This window comes from Triturus cristatus, chromosome 5_2, assembly GCF_964204655.1.
Source record: "Triturus cristatus chromosome 5_2, aTriCri1.1, whole genome shotgun sequence".
NCBI lineage: Eukaryota > Metazoa > Chordata > Amphibia > Caudata > Salamandridae > Triturus > Triturus cristatus.
In genome coordinates this window covers 618,273,044-618,289,386 of record NC_140588.1, presented here as the reverse complement: position 1 = coordinate 618,289,386, position 16,343 = coordinate 618,273,044, and the positions used below count along the sequence as shown (strand labels likewise).

The 16,343-nt window shown below is 44.5% G+C and overlaps 1 protein-coding gene across 2 annotated transcripts in view; it reads right to left on the bottom strand.

Moving 5' to 3' along the window:
* LOC146829084 (aryl-hydrocarbon-interacting protein-like 1) overlaps nt 1–16,343 on the bottom strand; it is a 135,965-nt gene that overhangs the window by 110,975 nt on the left and 8,647 nt on the right. Inside the window, exon 1 of one of the 2 annotated variants that reach the window (XM_085607713.1) lies at nt 9,536–9,672. The exons of the other annotated variant lie outside the window; for it this stretch is intronic. Within the exon in view, the coding sequence (XP_085463839.1) occupies nt 9,536–9,628 (93 nt within the window). The 5' untranslated portion in view covers nt 9,629–9,672. Of the gene's footprint in view, nt 1–9,535; nt 9,673–16,343 lie in introns of those variants that run through there. 2 annotated transcript variants of the gene reach the window in all.

The window sequence follows — 16,343 nt, the reverse complement described above, 5'->3', positions numbered from 1 at the left end:
GAAAATGGCTGTGATTCACTATTAGGTCATGCCACACACATCAGGGCATGACCTACCTTTTACCAACAATGCACCCTGCCCTAGGGCCTACCATAGAGGTGTCCGAAATGTGGCAAAGTGAAGGTTTAGAGACTGGTAAGTAGGTTTCCTTACCAAGTCGACATGGCAGTCAGGGACTGCACGCAGGCGCTGCGGTGGCAGGCCTGGGACACATTTTACACGCTGCTTCTGTGGGTGGCACAACCAGTGCTGCAAGCCCACCAGCAGCAGTTAACTTACACGCCCTTGGCACACGCAGTGCACTAGACTAGGGTCTGAACAGTAAGTCAACCAAGCCAATCATGGTAACACCAATCAATGTAACAATTTAACATAGGGAGCACTTGCACTGTGGCACTGATCAGCAGTGGCACAGTGCCCAAAGCAATAATCCAGCAAAAACATCGTAAACAGAGGAGGCAAACAGAAAAAAATGGAGGAGAGACTCATGCCAATGATGCCAGGTCTAACACCCGCGATGCGCGTGAATTGGGATAAACTATCCGCATGTAAGCAGAAGAAAGATGAGACAGTGTCCGATTTCTTTACAAGGTTTGAAGAAACGTTTATCGACCACAGTGGTCAAGACATGAGTACTGAAGGTGGCCAACGGTTATTTGTGGCTAAATTTGTGCAGAATCTACTCCCCGAGTTGTGTAAGAAATTAAAAGATTCAGAAAGTTCTTGGGCCGTTTCCTCTTCAGCGCAAATACTGGCTACTGCACAGTATTACGAAAATAGAGATAAAGATGAAAAAGATAGAACAGACAAGAAAACGAAAGAACTGAAAACGAAGGTCCTTTTACAGCAGGCTTACCCGCCACGTGGAGGACAGAATAATTATAGGCAAACCCAAGGTATTTATCAGCAACCCCAACAGTTTCAGAATAACCAACAAATGAATGGGTATTATCAACCACGTATCCCTCTAGGTCCCAATCAATGTTCATATTGCAGAGAGGAAGGTCATTTCAAGTATAGCTGTCCTAAATTAATGCAGCGTACTAGTAATGCGTATGGTGCAAGAGGTAGAGGTGGTCAGCAAGCTCCTAGAGGTAGAGGGCGTGGAAATGTTCCCCAGAACGCGCGTCCACTTCCGCCTCAACATACGATAAATAGCTTTGATCAGCAAGCCAACGCGACTGTTAATACAGCTCAGTATTATAATAATGAATATTATGCAGAAGACGACAATGTGGAAGGTAATGACTACTAGGACAGCCATAGACAGAGAGAGGGAGTTGCTTCAGTACCAGTGGATCAGAGTGGACCGTATCTTAAAGTGACTACAGCGGGTGTAACAGAGCCCTTTCTACTGGACACTGGTGCTGCAAAGAGTTCAATCATGCATTCAAAACTCCCTGGCGCGCCTTTGTCTGGCGAAATGAATGTTTCAGTAGGTTTTTCTGGCGCCCCAGTTAGAAACCCGATTTCTAGTCCTATGCCACTTTCTGTTGGACCTTGCGAGCTAAAAGCACCCCTCATCCTAACGACAAGTTGTGTTGAAAATCTGTTAGGATTAGATTTGTTAAAAAGATTGCATGCAACACTATATTGTTCTCCCTCAGGAGTACAACTTACATTAGGTAAGGAAGTGATTTCCCCGATGTATTTGTCTAAGAATGCAATGCCGCCTGAATCGTCATCCCTTCCGGATGTCCTTTGGGCTACTGGTCCCAATGATGTGGGTCTCTTGGAAATACCGCCATACGTGGTCACTTTAAAAGCCAATGTCAGATTGCCACGTATTCCCCAGTATAAGATCTCCAATGAAGGTCAGAAAGCGTTGTTAGCAATTGTCAGTGATTTGATTAAAAAGGGTGTAATTGAAGAGACAAGAGGCAGCGTTTGCAATAGTCCTGTTTTACCTGTTTTAAAACGAACGGACCCTTCACAGCCACCTGTTTACAGATTTGTGATTGATCTTAGAGAGGTAAATAAGATTGTTGTGCCACAGTTTCCAGTTGTCCCCGATATAACTGCCTTGTTAACTATGATTCCAGCCTCCGCTGCATGGTTCTCAGTGATCGATTTAAAGAATGCTTTCTTTAGCATCCCAATTGCAGAGGAGAGCAGGGACATTTTTGACTTCAGTTTAGGAGGTCGAAGCTTCCGCTTTAAACGCGCTCCACAGGGCTACTGTGAAAGTCCATCAATATACAGCCAAGCTTTAAAAGCGCAGCTTGATGCACTTGTTTTACCTAGTGGCGCTACCCTCATTCAGTATGTTGACGATTTGCTAATTGCCGCGGATACTGAAAAGATTTGCAAAGAAGCTACATTGTCATTGTTGCGTCATTTGTCTGCCTTCCATCACAAAGTGTCTCTCTCAAAACTGCAATATTGTCGACAAGAAGTGACCTACTTAGGTCATCTCTTATCGAAGGAGGGAAGGAAACTGACCCCAGAAAGAATTCAAGCCATTGCACAATTGAGTGTGCCAAGAACACAGAGAGAAGTGCGTGCTTTCTTGGGCATCACTTCATACTGTAGGCACTGGATACCGAATTTTTCTTTGCTGGCAAAACCTTTGTTAGCACTAACATGTAAAGACACACCGAATCCTATCCCATGGTCTGAGGAGTGTCAGAAAAGTTTTTGGGAATTGCGTAATGCATTATGTTCAGCTCCTGTGTTGGGTACCCCTGACTACAGTAAGCCTTTTACATTGTATGTTCATGAAAAAGATGGTTGCGCATTATCAGTATTAACACAGCCTTTTGGTGACAGACCGCGTCCATGCGCATATTTTTCGTCAACCTTGGACCCGGTAGCTAGGGCATTGCCAAGTTGTCTGAGAGCTACAGCTGCAGCAGCTATGTCTATTCGACAGTCTGCTGGACTGGTGATGGATAATACATTGATTGTAATGGTTCCGCATGCTGTGGACACATTGTTAAACAGGACCAAGACACAGCACTTAACTAGTGCTCGATTGTCAGGATATGAATTGACACTGTTAGCAAATCATATACACATAAAGAGATGCAACACGTTGAATCCAGCTACATTATTGCCGATTCCAGCAGACCTAGATGAGATTGAGCAACATGATTGTCTGTTCAGAACAGAAGAAGAGACGAAAGGGAGAGTGGATCTTAAAGATACTCCCCTGACTGAGTGTGATGGTACTTTATGGGTGGATGGTTCGTGTTTTAAGCTTCCGAATGGTGATACGACTGCTGCATATGCTATCACGACTTTGCACACGATCGTTGAAACTGCACGTGTGCCACATAATTCGGCTCAAGCAGCAGAATTAATTGCCCTTACAAGAGCATGCGTGTTGTCTGAAGGAATGAAAGTAAACATATATACTGACAGCCAGTACGCCTTAGGCGTGGCTCATAGTTTTGGGCGATTGTGGAAAGAACGTGGGTTCCTGACTTCGCATGGAGCTAAAATTCAGAATGGCAAGTTGGTGAATGATCTCCTTGAGTCTCTGACCCTACCGTTACAAGTTGCGATTATGAAATGCAGTGCGCACAAGAAAATCACTGATGATGTTGGTCGTGGTAATGCATTGGCTGACGAAATCGCGAAAGAAACAGTAAAAGATGTGAAGACTCGAATGTATGTTGCAGGCCCTGCAAGATGGGTTGGTGATGTTGGAATGTGTGAAAACACGATAGAGAGTGTGAAGTCCCTTCAAGCTGAAGCCACAGAGAAAGAGTTGAGCAAGTGGAGAGAAAGTACGGGTAAATTGGATGAGAATGGTTGTTGGGTTGATTTGTCAGAACATCGGCGATGGTTGTTACCTGATGCATATGTGCTTCCAGTAGTTACTATAGCACACGGAATGGCACATATCAGTATGAAAGGAATCTGTAAGTTGTTGGCTCCAGTATGGCAGAATGCTGGAATTCCCAAGTGTGCAGAGAATGTGGTCAAGAATTGTATGGTATGTTTGAAATACAACCCTGGTAGGGGAACCCCAACTCCAGCTGGTCATTTTGCGCCTCCATCAATATCCATATGAGGTTTTGCAGCTAGATTTTATCCATATGGAAAGGTGCAACAACTTGAAATATGTACTAGTTGTTTGCGCGTTTTCAAAATAGATAGAAGCATATCCCCTAAAGGACAACACTGCTTTATCCACTGCCAAAGCCCTTGTGAAAGAATTTTTCCCTAGGTTTGGAATGCCAAGAATGGTGTGGAGTGATAATGGGAGTGAGTTTGTGGGTCGAGTGATGAAGAATGTGTGTGAGGGATTAGGGATAAAGCAAAAGTTTCACGCTGCAAATCACCCCCAATCAGCTGGATTAGTAGAGTGCTACAATGGCACTCTAAAGCTCAAACTAGCCAAGATCCAGGCGAGCACCGGTCTTAAATGGCCTGACGCTCTGCCTTTAGCACTCCTATCCACCAGAATGACTGTGCATTCACGAGTGGGACTTAGTCCATATGAGGTGGTTTTTGGCCGCCCGGCCAATGTATGGGGTGTGCCAAGACCAACGAAATTCAGCGAAATCGAACATCCAGTACTGCTTGTTTATCTGTATGAATTGACGGCTAAATTGCGTGTTTTACACCAACAGGTGCATGATACTCTCCCCCAGGCCTCTGAAGCTCCAGGACACCCTATCGACCCTGGCACGTGGGTTCTCGTAAAGAACTTCCAGCGAAAGAGCAACAAATGAGCCCGGTTGGATTGGCCCTCACCTCGTACTTCTGTCGACAAGGTCAGTGGTTCGAGTAAAAGGGAAGAAGAATTGGATTCACGGCGCCCACTGCAAGAGGATCCCTTTGCCTCTACCATATGACCAGTGGGTCCAGGAGGGTATCGCTGATTCTGAAACCGACACTGTACCCCGTTTTGTACCATTTAGTGATGCACGCGTAAGAGGCACAACTTCAGCACAAGAGAGTGACGATATTTTGCAAGAAGCTGTGCCACCGTCAATTCGATTGGACACCACAGAGCCTGAGCTCCTGTTTCAAGACCAGACGGTGTCTGGCAGAAACCGCTACAACCTGAGACCAAGTCCTATGGACAAATAAAAATTCCCTTCCCTTACTATTTTTGATATCATAGCTCTCCCATCTGAAGAACTTTTTGATTTTTATTTTTCGAACCACCATCCGGGTTCAGCCGCAGGGTCGCGGTGCCAAGACTTTGGAGTACAGGCCGAAGACGTTCGGTCAACGGTTCTGGTTGGTCTAGGGCGTTCCCTGGACTGACAGGCGTACTCCTTAGCAGAAGATACTCACCCGCCGCGAGCGGCACGATGAGAGGATGGAGTTTTTCAAGATGGAGAGACTCGCTGAGGAAATGAACTTTAAAACGAAAATATGTAAAATAATGAAGAGCAAACGTTTTATATTATTGTGTTTATTTATATTATGTAGTACGATGGTGTTTACTGTAGGATTTGTATTCTTCTCCTCTCAAGAGCCCATTGCACCCACTTTACAGCCTATACCTCCTCCTACTGCCTCCTTGCACTCCTTCCACCCTCTGCCTGAACACGAACAAGCTAGACGATCAGAGTTTGTAAACAACTCGTTTATTCAGCTCCTGCACCAGCTCCAACTAGTCATGAATACAACCAATTGTTGGGTGTGTGGGTTAATGCCACATACCATTAACAAGGGTATTCCTTATCTAGTGCTGCCGTTTAGTTACAATGGATCGTCGTGGGCATTCCAGACCATGTTTCTTTTTGCATTAGATGCCTACTCCCCGCGACAACCGCGTTCCATCCGACCTAGCACAAATAATAAAGCCTTAATGAAAGGAGTTGCCGATATGAGCAGAGATACCGACGCATACTCATCAATTCCCAAGGATGAATTGAGAGCTTATGTAGGTTGGAACGTGACGGGGTATAGCATTAGTCTGGCTGAAAGGCAGCGGAAAATCTCATCCCCAATCTGGGTTGTACCCCACATAGGTCGGTTCTGTTTACAAGGTAATGGTCAGAATCCAAGAGCTCAACTGGGGAGAAGTGACTGTACTGAAACGTACCCTTTTCCATCGCAGTTTTCCCCTGCGTTTTTGGCTGCCAAGGGTACATATTTTGTCTGCAATGACCGAGCATATACATGGTTGCCCCCTGATTTCTCGGGCACATGTTATATTGCAAATTTGCTACCGCCGACATTTACTGCTGCCTCTGATTATCACAAGACCAGAGTTGTGAGAGGAGTGATTAGTAAGGATGATACTGCCGGTCAGGAAGCAGGAGACTTCTTTTTGGGTTTCCTGCTGTTTTGGGGACCTATGGTCAATAGTAGGAACCTGAGACAACTGACTCGTGTGGTTGAATCCACCGTTAATGTTACGGCTGGTGCCCTTGGTAATTTGACAGCTGAGCTCCAAGCGGATCGCCTCATGACTTTGCAGAACCGCATGGTTCTAGACGTCATACTTGCAGACCGCGGTGGGGTATGTAAGGTTATCCAATCTAGCTGTTGCATTTTCATACCAGATAACGCTCCAACAGTTTATCAAGCCATCTCCAAACTGCATAAAATATCTGAATCCATACATGTGGATAAAGGAGATTGGTCACTGATGGGGTGGTTCTGGGAACTGATATCTGCCTGGGGTTGGGAGATTCTGATGGTCATTGGAATGATCTTAGCCATCCTTTTCCTGTTCTGTCTGTGCATACAGTGTGCTCCTGCGATATGTGGCCTCTGTGCTACACTATGTATAAGGAAACCTGTATCAAGGGACGAGCTAAGTAATAGGATGATGCTACAGCAACATCTCCATGACTTCGTGAAAATTGACCTAGACTCGGATTGATGTGAGTGTAGTTATTGCCTATGTAAGGGCAAAAGGAGGGTCTGTGGTACTTTAGAATTTGGGACCGTGTGGGAGACAGGGCCCTGCCTCTTCTGGTATTAGCAAACCGCGATTGGCCAATGCAGTATGTACAAGTGCTTTGTATAACGTTTTAGCGATAAATGCACTTTATATACGATTTTACATTAACTTCGTGGGTTCCATCTTGGAGCGGTGGCCATCTTATGGTTGCCCTCAAATAGGCTACACATTACGAACAAATACGGGCCTTTAGATCACATGTGCTCTCTATTTGACTTCCCTGTGACCTGGGCAGCTTGGCTCCGCTGCCCAAAGGTCAGTCCAGTCCCACGAGCTCCCCGTCCTACGGCCACCTGTGATTAGCATCATGGTTTGACACACCATAAAGCCTCTTCATGAACACGAGCCTCCGGCTAATCTCTTTCACACCTGACTCTTCCTGCTTTATGGCTTGTTTCCCAAACAGGAGATGCCCGCGTTTATTGGGGCCTGTTGATATCTGATGCGGGATCTGAGCCTCGCTGGGTAAATAATTGTGGGCTGGCTTAACTGGAATGTGGGATGGTCATCATGACTCTGCCTTTTCGTTTGTAATGAATACATGTAAGATGACCATATCGTAAAACGAGGAATGTGTGCCTGAAGCATGATATTTTGTATTTAAGGAGAAGCCCGTTTCTGTAATTTTAAGCAGTCTCCTGAGAACATACATTGTGTTGTACTTCTCGGACCCCTGTAATTGGTCTGCAGCCAATAAACTGATCTTTGACTTCACCAAGAAGACTCTGTGTTTCTGTAGGTCTGAAACAGGAAGAACCCGAAGTCTTAGGGTGTGTTCCCCTGCACCGCTGGGCTTTAAATTCCCAGTACTTCAAAGGTTTTAACCAACATTCAGGCAGACCCAAACCATAAAACATAGCACGAGGTAGTCCTCTGAACACACACATATTACATATGGCCAGACCTAAAGGTGTAACATGTGAACATAGAAATCTCCTAAATAGCTTGACTCAAATTTGTCATACTAGGCCGATCCTATGTTTGCATTCCTGGTTACCTCGCAAACAGGATCCTCCATAGCTGGAGTCTGGGATCGGAGGAGAGAAGGAAGGCGGCGGCCGTCGGAGCGACAGGTAAGTGGGATTTTAATTATTTTTTAGTTGTGCGTTTCATTTTTGGTTATAATGTATTCTCCTCTGCCTCACCACCAAGCAATAATAGCAGCCGCCACTGGCGAGAGGCACAGTGCTCGAAACAAATTCCTACAGTGACCGGCCCACCCTCACCTCTAAATGACGGAGTATATTTTGAAGGTATGATATCATGCTTGAGATATTTTTTATGCTGGTCCGCTTCAAAAGGGCTTAGACTTCTCAGCATCATATAGCCAGTGGCAATTTGTTTGCTGAACATATTTTATTGATTTTATGTGAAAAACCATGCAAGGGGACATAAACAAAAAAAAGAAGGAAAATACAAATCATGGTCACAGTGTAGTTGACATCAGACAAGAAGAGCTGAACATTTCGTGGTGAGGGGATAAGACCAAACTTTCAGGGCACAAGTATGTTTTAGTAGGCCCCTGCCTGGATCCTTCGGTGTTTGTGAAGGCATCCCCTTGCTGTGTTGACCGGTTCTTCTAGTTTTGTGCACCAGTCCATTGCTGCCTCCCATGCACCTTGGGGCGCCGCCTGGGCTGATTTTCAGTTGCATGCTATACCCCACTTCATAATAGTGAGGCTAATTCCACCAGTGCACGTTTCCCCTGGGGCCTCCTACATCTTCCAGGATCCTCAAAAGGGCTAGACAGGGAGAGCAATCGGCCAGTCTATTGGTTGGAAAAGTATAGAGAAAATCTTAGATCATTAGCAGACAATGAAAGGACAGTCCCTGACCATATGGAAGTACCCGCAGCCGTCAATGATGCATCTAGGGCACGTAGCACTGGTGAGCACCCCCATCTTCCCAAGCTGCCTAGGGCTGGGGTAAGCTACGTGGAGATATTTCAGCATGATGAGGCGTAGGAAGGATGAAATAACTAATTCTTTCGGGGTCCTCTTTGCATTATGCTAATCACTCTCGTCCAGCTGGACCACCAAGCCCTCCCAGCGTTCCCTCAGTGCCGTGAGATGGTCTGGAGCATTGAGATTAGTGATTTGCATATTATTGAGACGGCCCCCTGTCCCAGCCGGCCTTAAGTGATTTGGGGATTCAGGGGCTTGTATTCCAGCAGATCAGTCAGTGTGTGGTGGTAGGTCATCAGAGCATGAAGTAATTGTAAGTATTTATAGAATTGCAAGTTATGTAGCAGAAAGCCTGTCTGCAGCACCACAAAAGAAGTCATACTGGAACTGTCATAAATAGGCTCTCTATTAAACAGTGGTTTGCACGCTGTCCAAGAAGCGACTCTAGTCAGGTTAAGAGAGTCACACAGCTAGGACAACCCCTGCTCATCCTTTCGTAGCTTGGCACAGAGTAGTCAGGCTTTTTTCAAAGGCAATGAGTAAAGTATTTGTACGCACACACACAGTAATACAATGAAAACACTACAAAAGGACACCACAACCGTGAACAAAAATAGACAATATTTCTCTGAATAAAACAAGACCAAAACGACAAAAATCCAACATACTTAAGTCAATATATATCCCTTTTAAATGGTAAAATGCAATTGTAGTTCCTTAAAATCAATGGGTGCGCTTGACTAGGCCAAAGTACCTTAGATGCATTCAAAGTCAAAGATGATGAAAGGTGCAGGGGAGGTGAAGAGCTGGAAAAACCAGTGAGCGTCAGATCCTTACTGCTAGGCATCGAAGGTGAAGCGTCGGTTCCTTAATGCCACAAGGTATGTCATGTGTCTTTCTCAGTACAATGCATTGGTTCCGTACTCTGGTGCAGTGTTGATGACAAAAACGGCACTCAGGGGTGGGGCGTCGATAATGCGTTGAAGTCAAGTCGCACTGCGTCAGTTTCACAGGATCGAAGCAGGTGCTGTGTCGGAGTGAGAGCGGTGCATCACAGACTTCAGTGATGCAGAGCTTGAAACTCATGCAGTACTGATTCCTCTGAGGCACTGCGACAGAAAGCTCGGGACCTGCGCTGTAAGCAGTGGTTAGTGCATTGAGCAGGAACCATGCTTTAGTGCAGGTAGTGGTGATCAGTGTTCCCACGAGGCTGCGCGCCTGTGCGCGCGCCCACCAGTGTTATAACAAGCGCGCAGTGTCTCCTGTGAAGCGCGCACACTTCACTGTGCAATCCATCACACAGAGACCGTCCTGCGCTGCCGCACTAAAAATGCGGGCAGCGCGAAAAAAACGGTTGCTTCCTTTTTTAGTAGGGATATGACTAAGTAGTAGTGGCAGCGATCAGGGCAGAGGGTCACAACAAGTTCAACAGCAAGTGGCTCTGGCATGCCACTTGCTGCATTCTGTTTAGCAAGTGGAGCGTGGCTGCGGGGCTTGTGAAACAAATTATTGCATGGCCTTGTAAATACCTTAGTGATCATGAAAGTGCGCGCCATGCTTTGAGACAGCGCTGCTGTCTCACTTTCATAAACACTGATATATTTAAAAAGTCACAAAATAGCACCGCTGTCTCGAAGCATGACACACTTTCACAATCACTAAATAAATATAATAACAAGGCCACACAATCTGCATTGCCCCACGTTTCATTTGCCGAGCACGTCTGTTTAAAAAAAAAAATGGTTTCGACTCCTGGCGTGATTTACGAGTGGCCTTCCGTTGTTCCACTCACTGCTCCTGGCAAGGTAAAGATCACTCTGCAAATGTTCATGAAAAGGTTGTCGTGTGATGTAAGGCGTTCTGATACCCTGCATTGGGATGAGTATTGGCACTTTCCATCCCAATGCTGGATGTCAGAGCACTTTACATCACACGTACACAAATATTTTAAAAACCACTATTTTGCTTTTTCTTTTATAGCACTTTACCACTACTGAAGTTGTAAAGCGCTATAATAGAAATAAAACAAAATAGTGGTATTTAAATTGTAATTTTTGTAAATACTAGGGAGACCAAAACATCTGACATCCCATTGACATCCTTACATTCTTTGGAAGAGAAGACGGAATAAACAAGGGAAATGCCATCTCGGAGGCCTCTTGGAAATACTGGGTTGCACTTAGTCCATCAGCAGGAGTTATCTTTACATCAAAGCTTTGAACAGTGATTTACAGAGTACTGTCTTTGTTCATGTCAAGGTCAACATTTAAACCAAATTTGGTTGATAAATATTTCTTATTGCCTATTATCATTACTTCTCATCAGATTTATTCAGTATTTTAGTTCCTACAATTGTTATTAGTGGAGTTTTATGCTAACATCACATTATCACAGCACAGGTTTGATTCATTAATGTGTATGATGTGCAGGGCGTGTCTGAATGTTTCTTTCCTTTTTTCATGATTTGGATTGGTCTTTTTTTATGTTTTGTATAGCCTTTAGAGTCACGTGTTTAATTTAAACTACATGGTTTGAATGAATTAGCGTCACTTGCGGTGTTTAAAATTGGTAATCAATGACCAGTTTATTTTGTGCACAATTGAGTTGGTTCAACGGTTGTCAGATTAAGCTGTCACAATTGGTTTATGCACATGGGTCGGTTTAACATGGGGTACATTTTATTCTGTTCACAGCGTAAAAGCAGGTAAATTTCAGTGTTGAATTTCTTTCATTGAGTTTATTTTTAAAACAACTTATGGGTTTCGGACGGGCAGAGACTTTAAAAGCGTAATTAGTTGCAGTATGTTTTGGTGTTGTTTTCAATATATTCACTTTAAGGAAACCTTATTTTACTCCTATGATCTCTCAAACAACTCTTTCTGAATCCATCCCTCATGTATCCCAAACCTCATTTTACTACTGTGATTTCCCTAATCCCTTTCTAGAGACTCGTCCCACCTCCATCTTTCCTTTTACACCTCACAATCCTCATCTTACTGCTATGATCTCCTAAATAACACTTTCTAGACTCTTCCCTCTTCCATCCCTCCATTATACTATTCAATCCAACTAACAGACTCACATGTCCACCACTCAAATGAACATATATTTCCCAATGTTCTTATACTAACCCACCACTAATCCTTTTTGGGTTCAGGAGTAGCGTGCTACTCTCCGGAAAGTGCTTTGACGCCTCATCAGGGACTGAACAAAGTAAAAAGCATTTCTCCCTTAAGCACCTGTGAAGTGATGAGATGTGAGCCATTGTTTCCCCTCCATTGCATCTAGGTGTGAGGCTCCCAGCCAGGATACTCCAACAAAAAGAGGACTTATTGCCCCTTGACTTTAGCTTTTGTTATGGGCAACACTGTCAGGTTTGTGCACTGCTTCATGGCTTCTGTCACCCCATTAAAAGTCCATTTAAAACTAAATACATTGAGGTATATGGATGCTTCACATTGTATTTCATCATGAGTTTCCTAAGACGATTGGCTTTTCCAGATGATGTGAATAGGTATTTTTTTTATCCAGCATATGGTTTGTACAGTGTATACTCTGAACTGAGTTGCATTCAGGTGTCTTGAAAAGAAGTTGTGGGTGCATTTTTATGGCGGGACTTGATTGAGAGATCTGGAGTTGAGGCAGAATGCAGTGCTGATTTCGCATAGTGCCTGTCAATGGGTCCTAGAGGTGTCAAGACTACATGCACCTCCAAACTTTGGCCTCTCCACAAACCACAGAGAGTGATGGTGTGAGGCCAATAACATGAGCTCTATCCAGGTGAATAAGCACTATTAGGCAGTTTCTGTGATTTACCAGAATTAATACAGAGGGGGGCTTTGGGTCGGCTCACTTCAACCAGTGCTTTTTGTGGGGCATTCATGGCTTGCCATTTCTTAGATGGACTGTCCATCAAGACCATGGCATGCATATCTAAATTGAAAATCTGTCTTAAGACCCCTCACATGGTACTGTATGTGTGGAGATGCACCTTCTTTTCACGTTAAGTAAAAGTTTGGAGTAGTATTTGCACTGATATTTGTCGCTGCACTCGCACGCATGGTCACATACTTGGCGCACATAGTCTTGGCTGCGGCGCACAGAGACCATACACTGCCGCACACAGAGGAAAAAAATTAGAGGGAACATTGGTGGTGATGCAGTGAGTTTTGCAAGTATGTGCCGATTCCAAATGACAATGTAAGCCGATGCTTTGATTTTCTTCTTGAAATTCCCAGAACTCACTTCCAAGGGCCCAGGAACTGGTTTTGGCACCACTTGGCAAGACAGGAATATCAGCACGAGAGCCCAGGTAATAGTAAGTAAAGTCTTTTGAAGGTCCTGAGACTTCTTAACAATAGACAAGCTCAACTCAGCCCTTGGAGAAACTCAGAAAGCAGAACATAGAAAGCAAAGTCAAGTCATTTCACTCCCAGGACAGAAGGAACAAGCAGTAGGCCAGCACAGCAAATCAAACAGCAGAGTGGCAGTCCCTCCTGACAGCCTCCAGATCTTCTTTCTGGCAGATCCTCCTCAATCCAGAAGTGTTCTGACTTTAGGGTTCAGAGGTCCAGAGCGTATACCTATTTTGCCTTTGAAGTAGACAAACATCAAAGGAAAGTCTTTGTAGTGCACAAGACCCTGCCTTTCCCTGCCCTGGCTCCAGACACACTACAGGGGGTAGAGACTGCTTTGTGTGAGGTCAGGCACAGCCCTATTCAAGCGTCAGTGACAACTCCTCCCATCACTCTAGCTCAGGAAACCGATCCGCATGTGGATGGGCTATCAGAATATGCAGGGCATACCTCAGCCTCCTTTGTGTGACTGTCTAGAGTGAATGAACAAACAGCCCAACTGTCATCCTGACCTAGACTTGTATTCTACAGACAAGCAGAGGCACAGAATGGTTAAGCAAGAAAATGGAGCTGCATTGGCCCTTCCTTAGGGTTGACTTACATGTAACAAAAGGGAAGGTTTGGGCCTGGCAAGTGGGTACACTTGACAGGTCGAATTGGCAATTTAAACCTGCACTCACAGACACTGCAATGGCATGGCTGATACTTGTTCAAAGGGCTACTGAGTGGGTGGCACAATCAGTGATGGAGGCCCACTAATAGCATTTGATTTACAGGCCCTTGGCACCCCTGGTGCAATGTTCTAGGAACTTACTGGTATATCAAATATGCCAGCCATGGAGAAACCAATTAACATCATGTTTTAAACAGAAAGCACTTGCACATTAGCCATGATCAGCAGTGTTGAAGTGCACAGGGTCCTAACTCCAGCAAAAACGATGTTCAGCACAGGATCAAAAACAGGCAGAAGCAAAAAGATAAGGAAAACTAAGCCAAGAGCTAACAGGTCTAACAGGAGCCATTTCAGATGTCACCTAGCTTAGAGATACCAATAAGGTTCCAGAGATCAAAGCCCTCCAAGCGAACTGTTTGCAGTAGCCAGGTGCCGTGCCATAGTGGAGTCTTCTTTGAGGGTCTACGGTCCCAGTGCAGGGCTGCTCATCAACACACGACGGGCAGACGTGTTAACTCGGGCAGTGACCCATGAAGAGGGTCTCCGTATAGCTGATCTTCTAAGCAGTGTCTGCCGATCAGGGTCCACAAGCCAAAAGATGTGGGACGCCCAGAAGTATAGTCTTGGGTCAGCCATTGACATTCCTCTTTCGTATGCGGACTGCATGCATTTGTGAAATGCAATCTTGGTAGTTTTATTTCTCCAGAGGAAGGCTTGTATTTTTGGTGTGATACTTTTGAATCAATTTTGTGGAAAGATGAGTGAGAAGTTCTGCAAACTGTAGAGTAGCCAGTGCAGGATCATCATTTTAAAGAGGGCTGTGTGCCCAAGCATATTAAGATGCAGGCTTTCCCACCTGGTTATGCTGCATTGGGCTCAGGTTATTAATGGGCTGAGGTTGAGGCTCCAGGTCAGTCCTGGTTCTAGGGCAATGTGGATCCCCAAATATGTGAAGCTGACACAATGGATCAGGAGGTGGGAGTGCCAGTTAACTATTGAGTTGTCACCTTTGAGGGGGACCAAGAGTGACTTGGCTCAGTTGACTCGAATTCCAGAGGCACAGTATTTTAAGGATTTGGGGGTCGGAGACTTTCGGGTGGCACAGAAAGAGAGGAATGTCATCAAAGTAGAGGGTAATTCAATTTTTAAAGCTGACATCCCAGAAGAACGGTGATTTGGTATTTGGTAAAACGTTATATTCATAACTTTCTCCATGGACCAATGTATTACAAACCCCATTTCAAAATGTCTGCCATATAAGTTCGCATTGGCAAAGGGTGTGGCCACCAACTTCACCTTTAGTCACATGACACAACCTTTTGCATAAGTCCTTCGTCACTCTTCACTACACTACCTCCCGGACTCGTTGGAGAGGGTAGGTCACAGCAAGCTGTGTGAGGAGGAAAAATGTGAGTAATGGACAAAACCTAGTTAACTTCTTGTGTAATACATTTGGTACACGGCAAAAGGGTAGTTCCATCCTTGCGAGGGCATATACAGCAAATTAACAGATACCGCCACTTTAAGAGTAACGCAACGATAAAGTTTTGTTTTATAAAAAAAAGTTCCCCGCCCGAACAGTAGTTGGGAATCATTCTTGGACTCTCCTCTGACGGACCAGCTACGTGGTGCTTGTTGAGCAACCCACGTGAAGCACAATTAGAATTTAATCTGTACCAGCGATCCTATATGAGATCAAGCGGGGAATATGATTACACATTACGAGGTTCACAAGACTACACACATTCATGTAGCATAGAAACCTTACCTCTCATTTCTCGACCTCATGGCACTGTAAATCAGCATATAAACTAATAATTTTGATGATTCCTAGTGACCATAAGGTATCCCAAATTAGTGACTATATTATATTATATGGTGACTCCAAAAGACATTAGTTAACGGTTACGATAAGCTACATCGCTGTCTTTTTTCACCTCGATCACTTCTCTGGCAACCTCATTCAGATAGGGATGGGTGTGTCTATTGTGGCAAGGAATACTCTGATATCTTCCGGTTCATCCTTACTCTAGAGACCATTTTGTTTGTTCAACTGCCCTTTCCATTGTTTTACATGAATCTTTAGACCAGATTGAACTTTTGAATCATGTTACCCTCTTTTGATGCAGTCCTAATCATTGAGGAATTAACACTCATGTACAGCCCACCGAGTACTGTTGATGTCTGGACAATGACTGAATAGGGTGAGTCACACCTGTGTGTATTTTTTGCTGCTTTTAACAGGATTTCCACAGTGGTGAGTAGTCACGTTAGCTCACCGTGGGGATTCACCACTATTTGTTTTTAAGTTCTGATGTGTCTTGCGACGCATCAGTTATCACTACTTTTAACCAAGTTAAGACTATGAGTCACACTGAAGGCTTTCTTACCAACCGTTCTGTACAATACATACCCATGTATATGTTTTAACATACCTTTTTTCATTCCAGGTAGTTCCTGACGCAAACAGGTATTTTGTTTGAATACAACACTTAGGTTGACACCTTAACATAATTAGTTTGTCAAATGTAGAT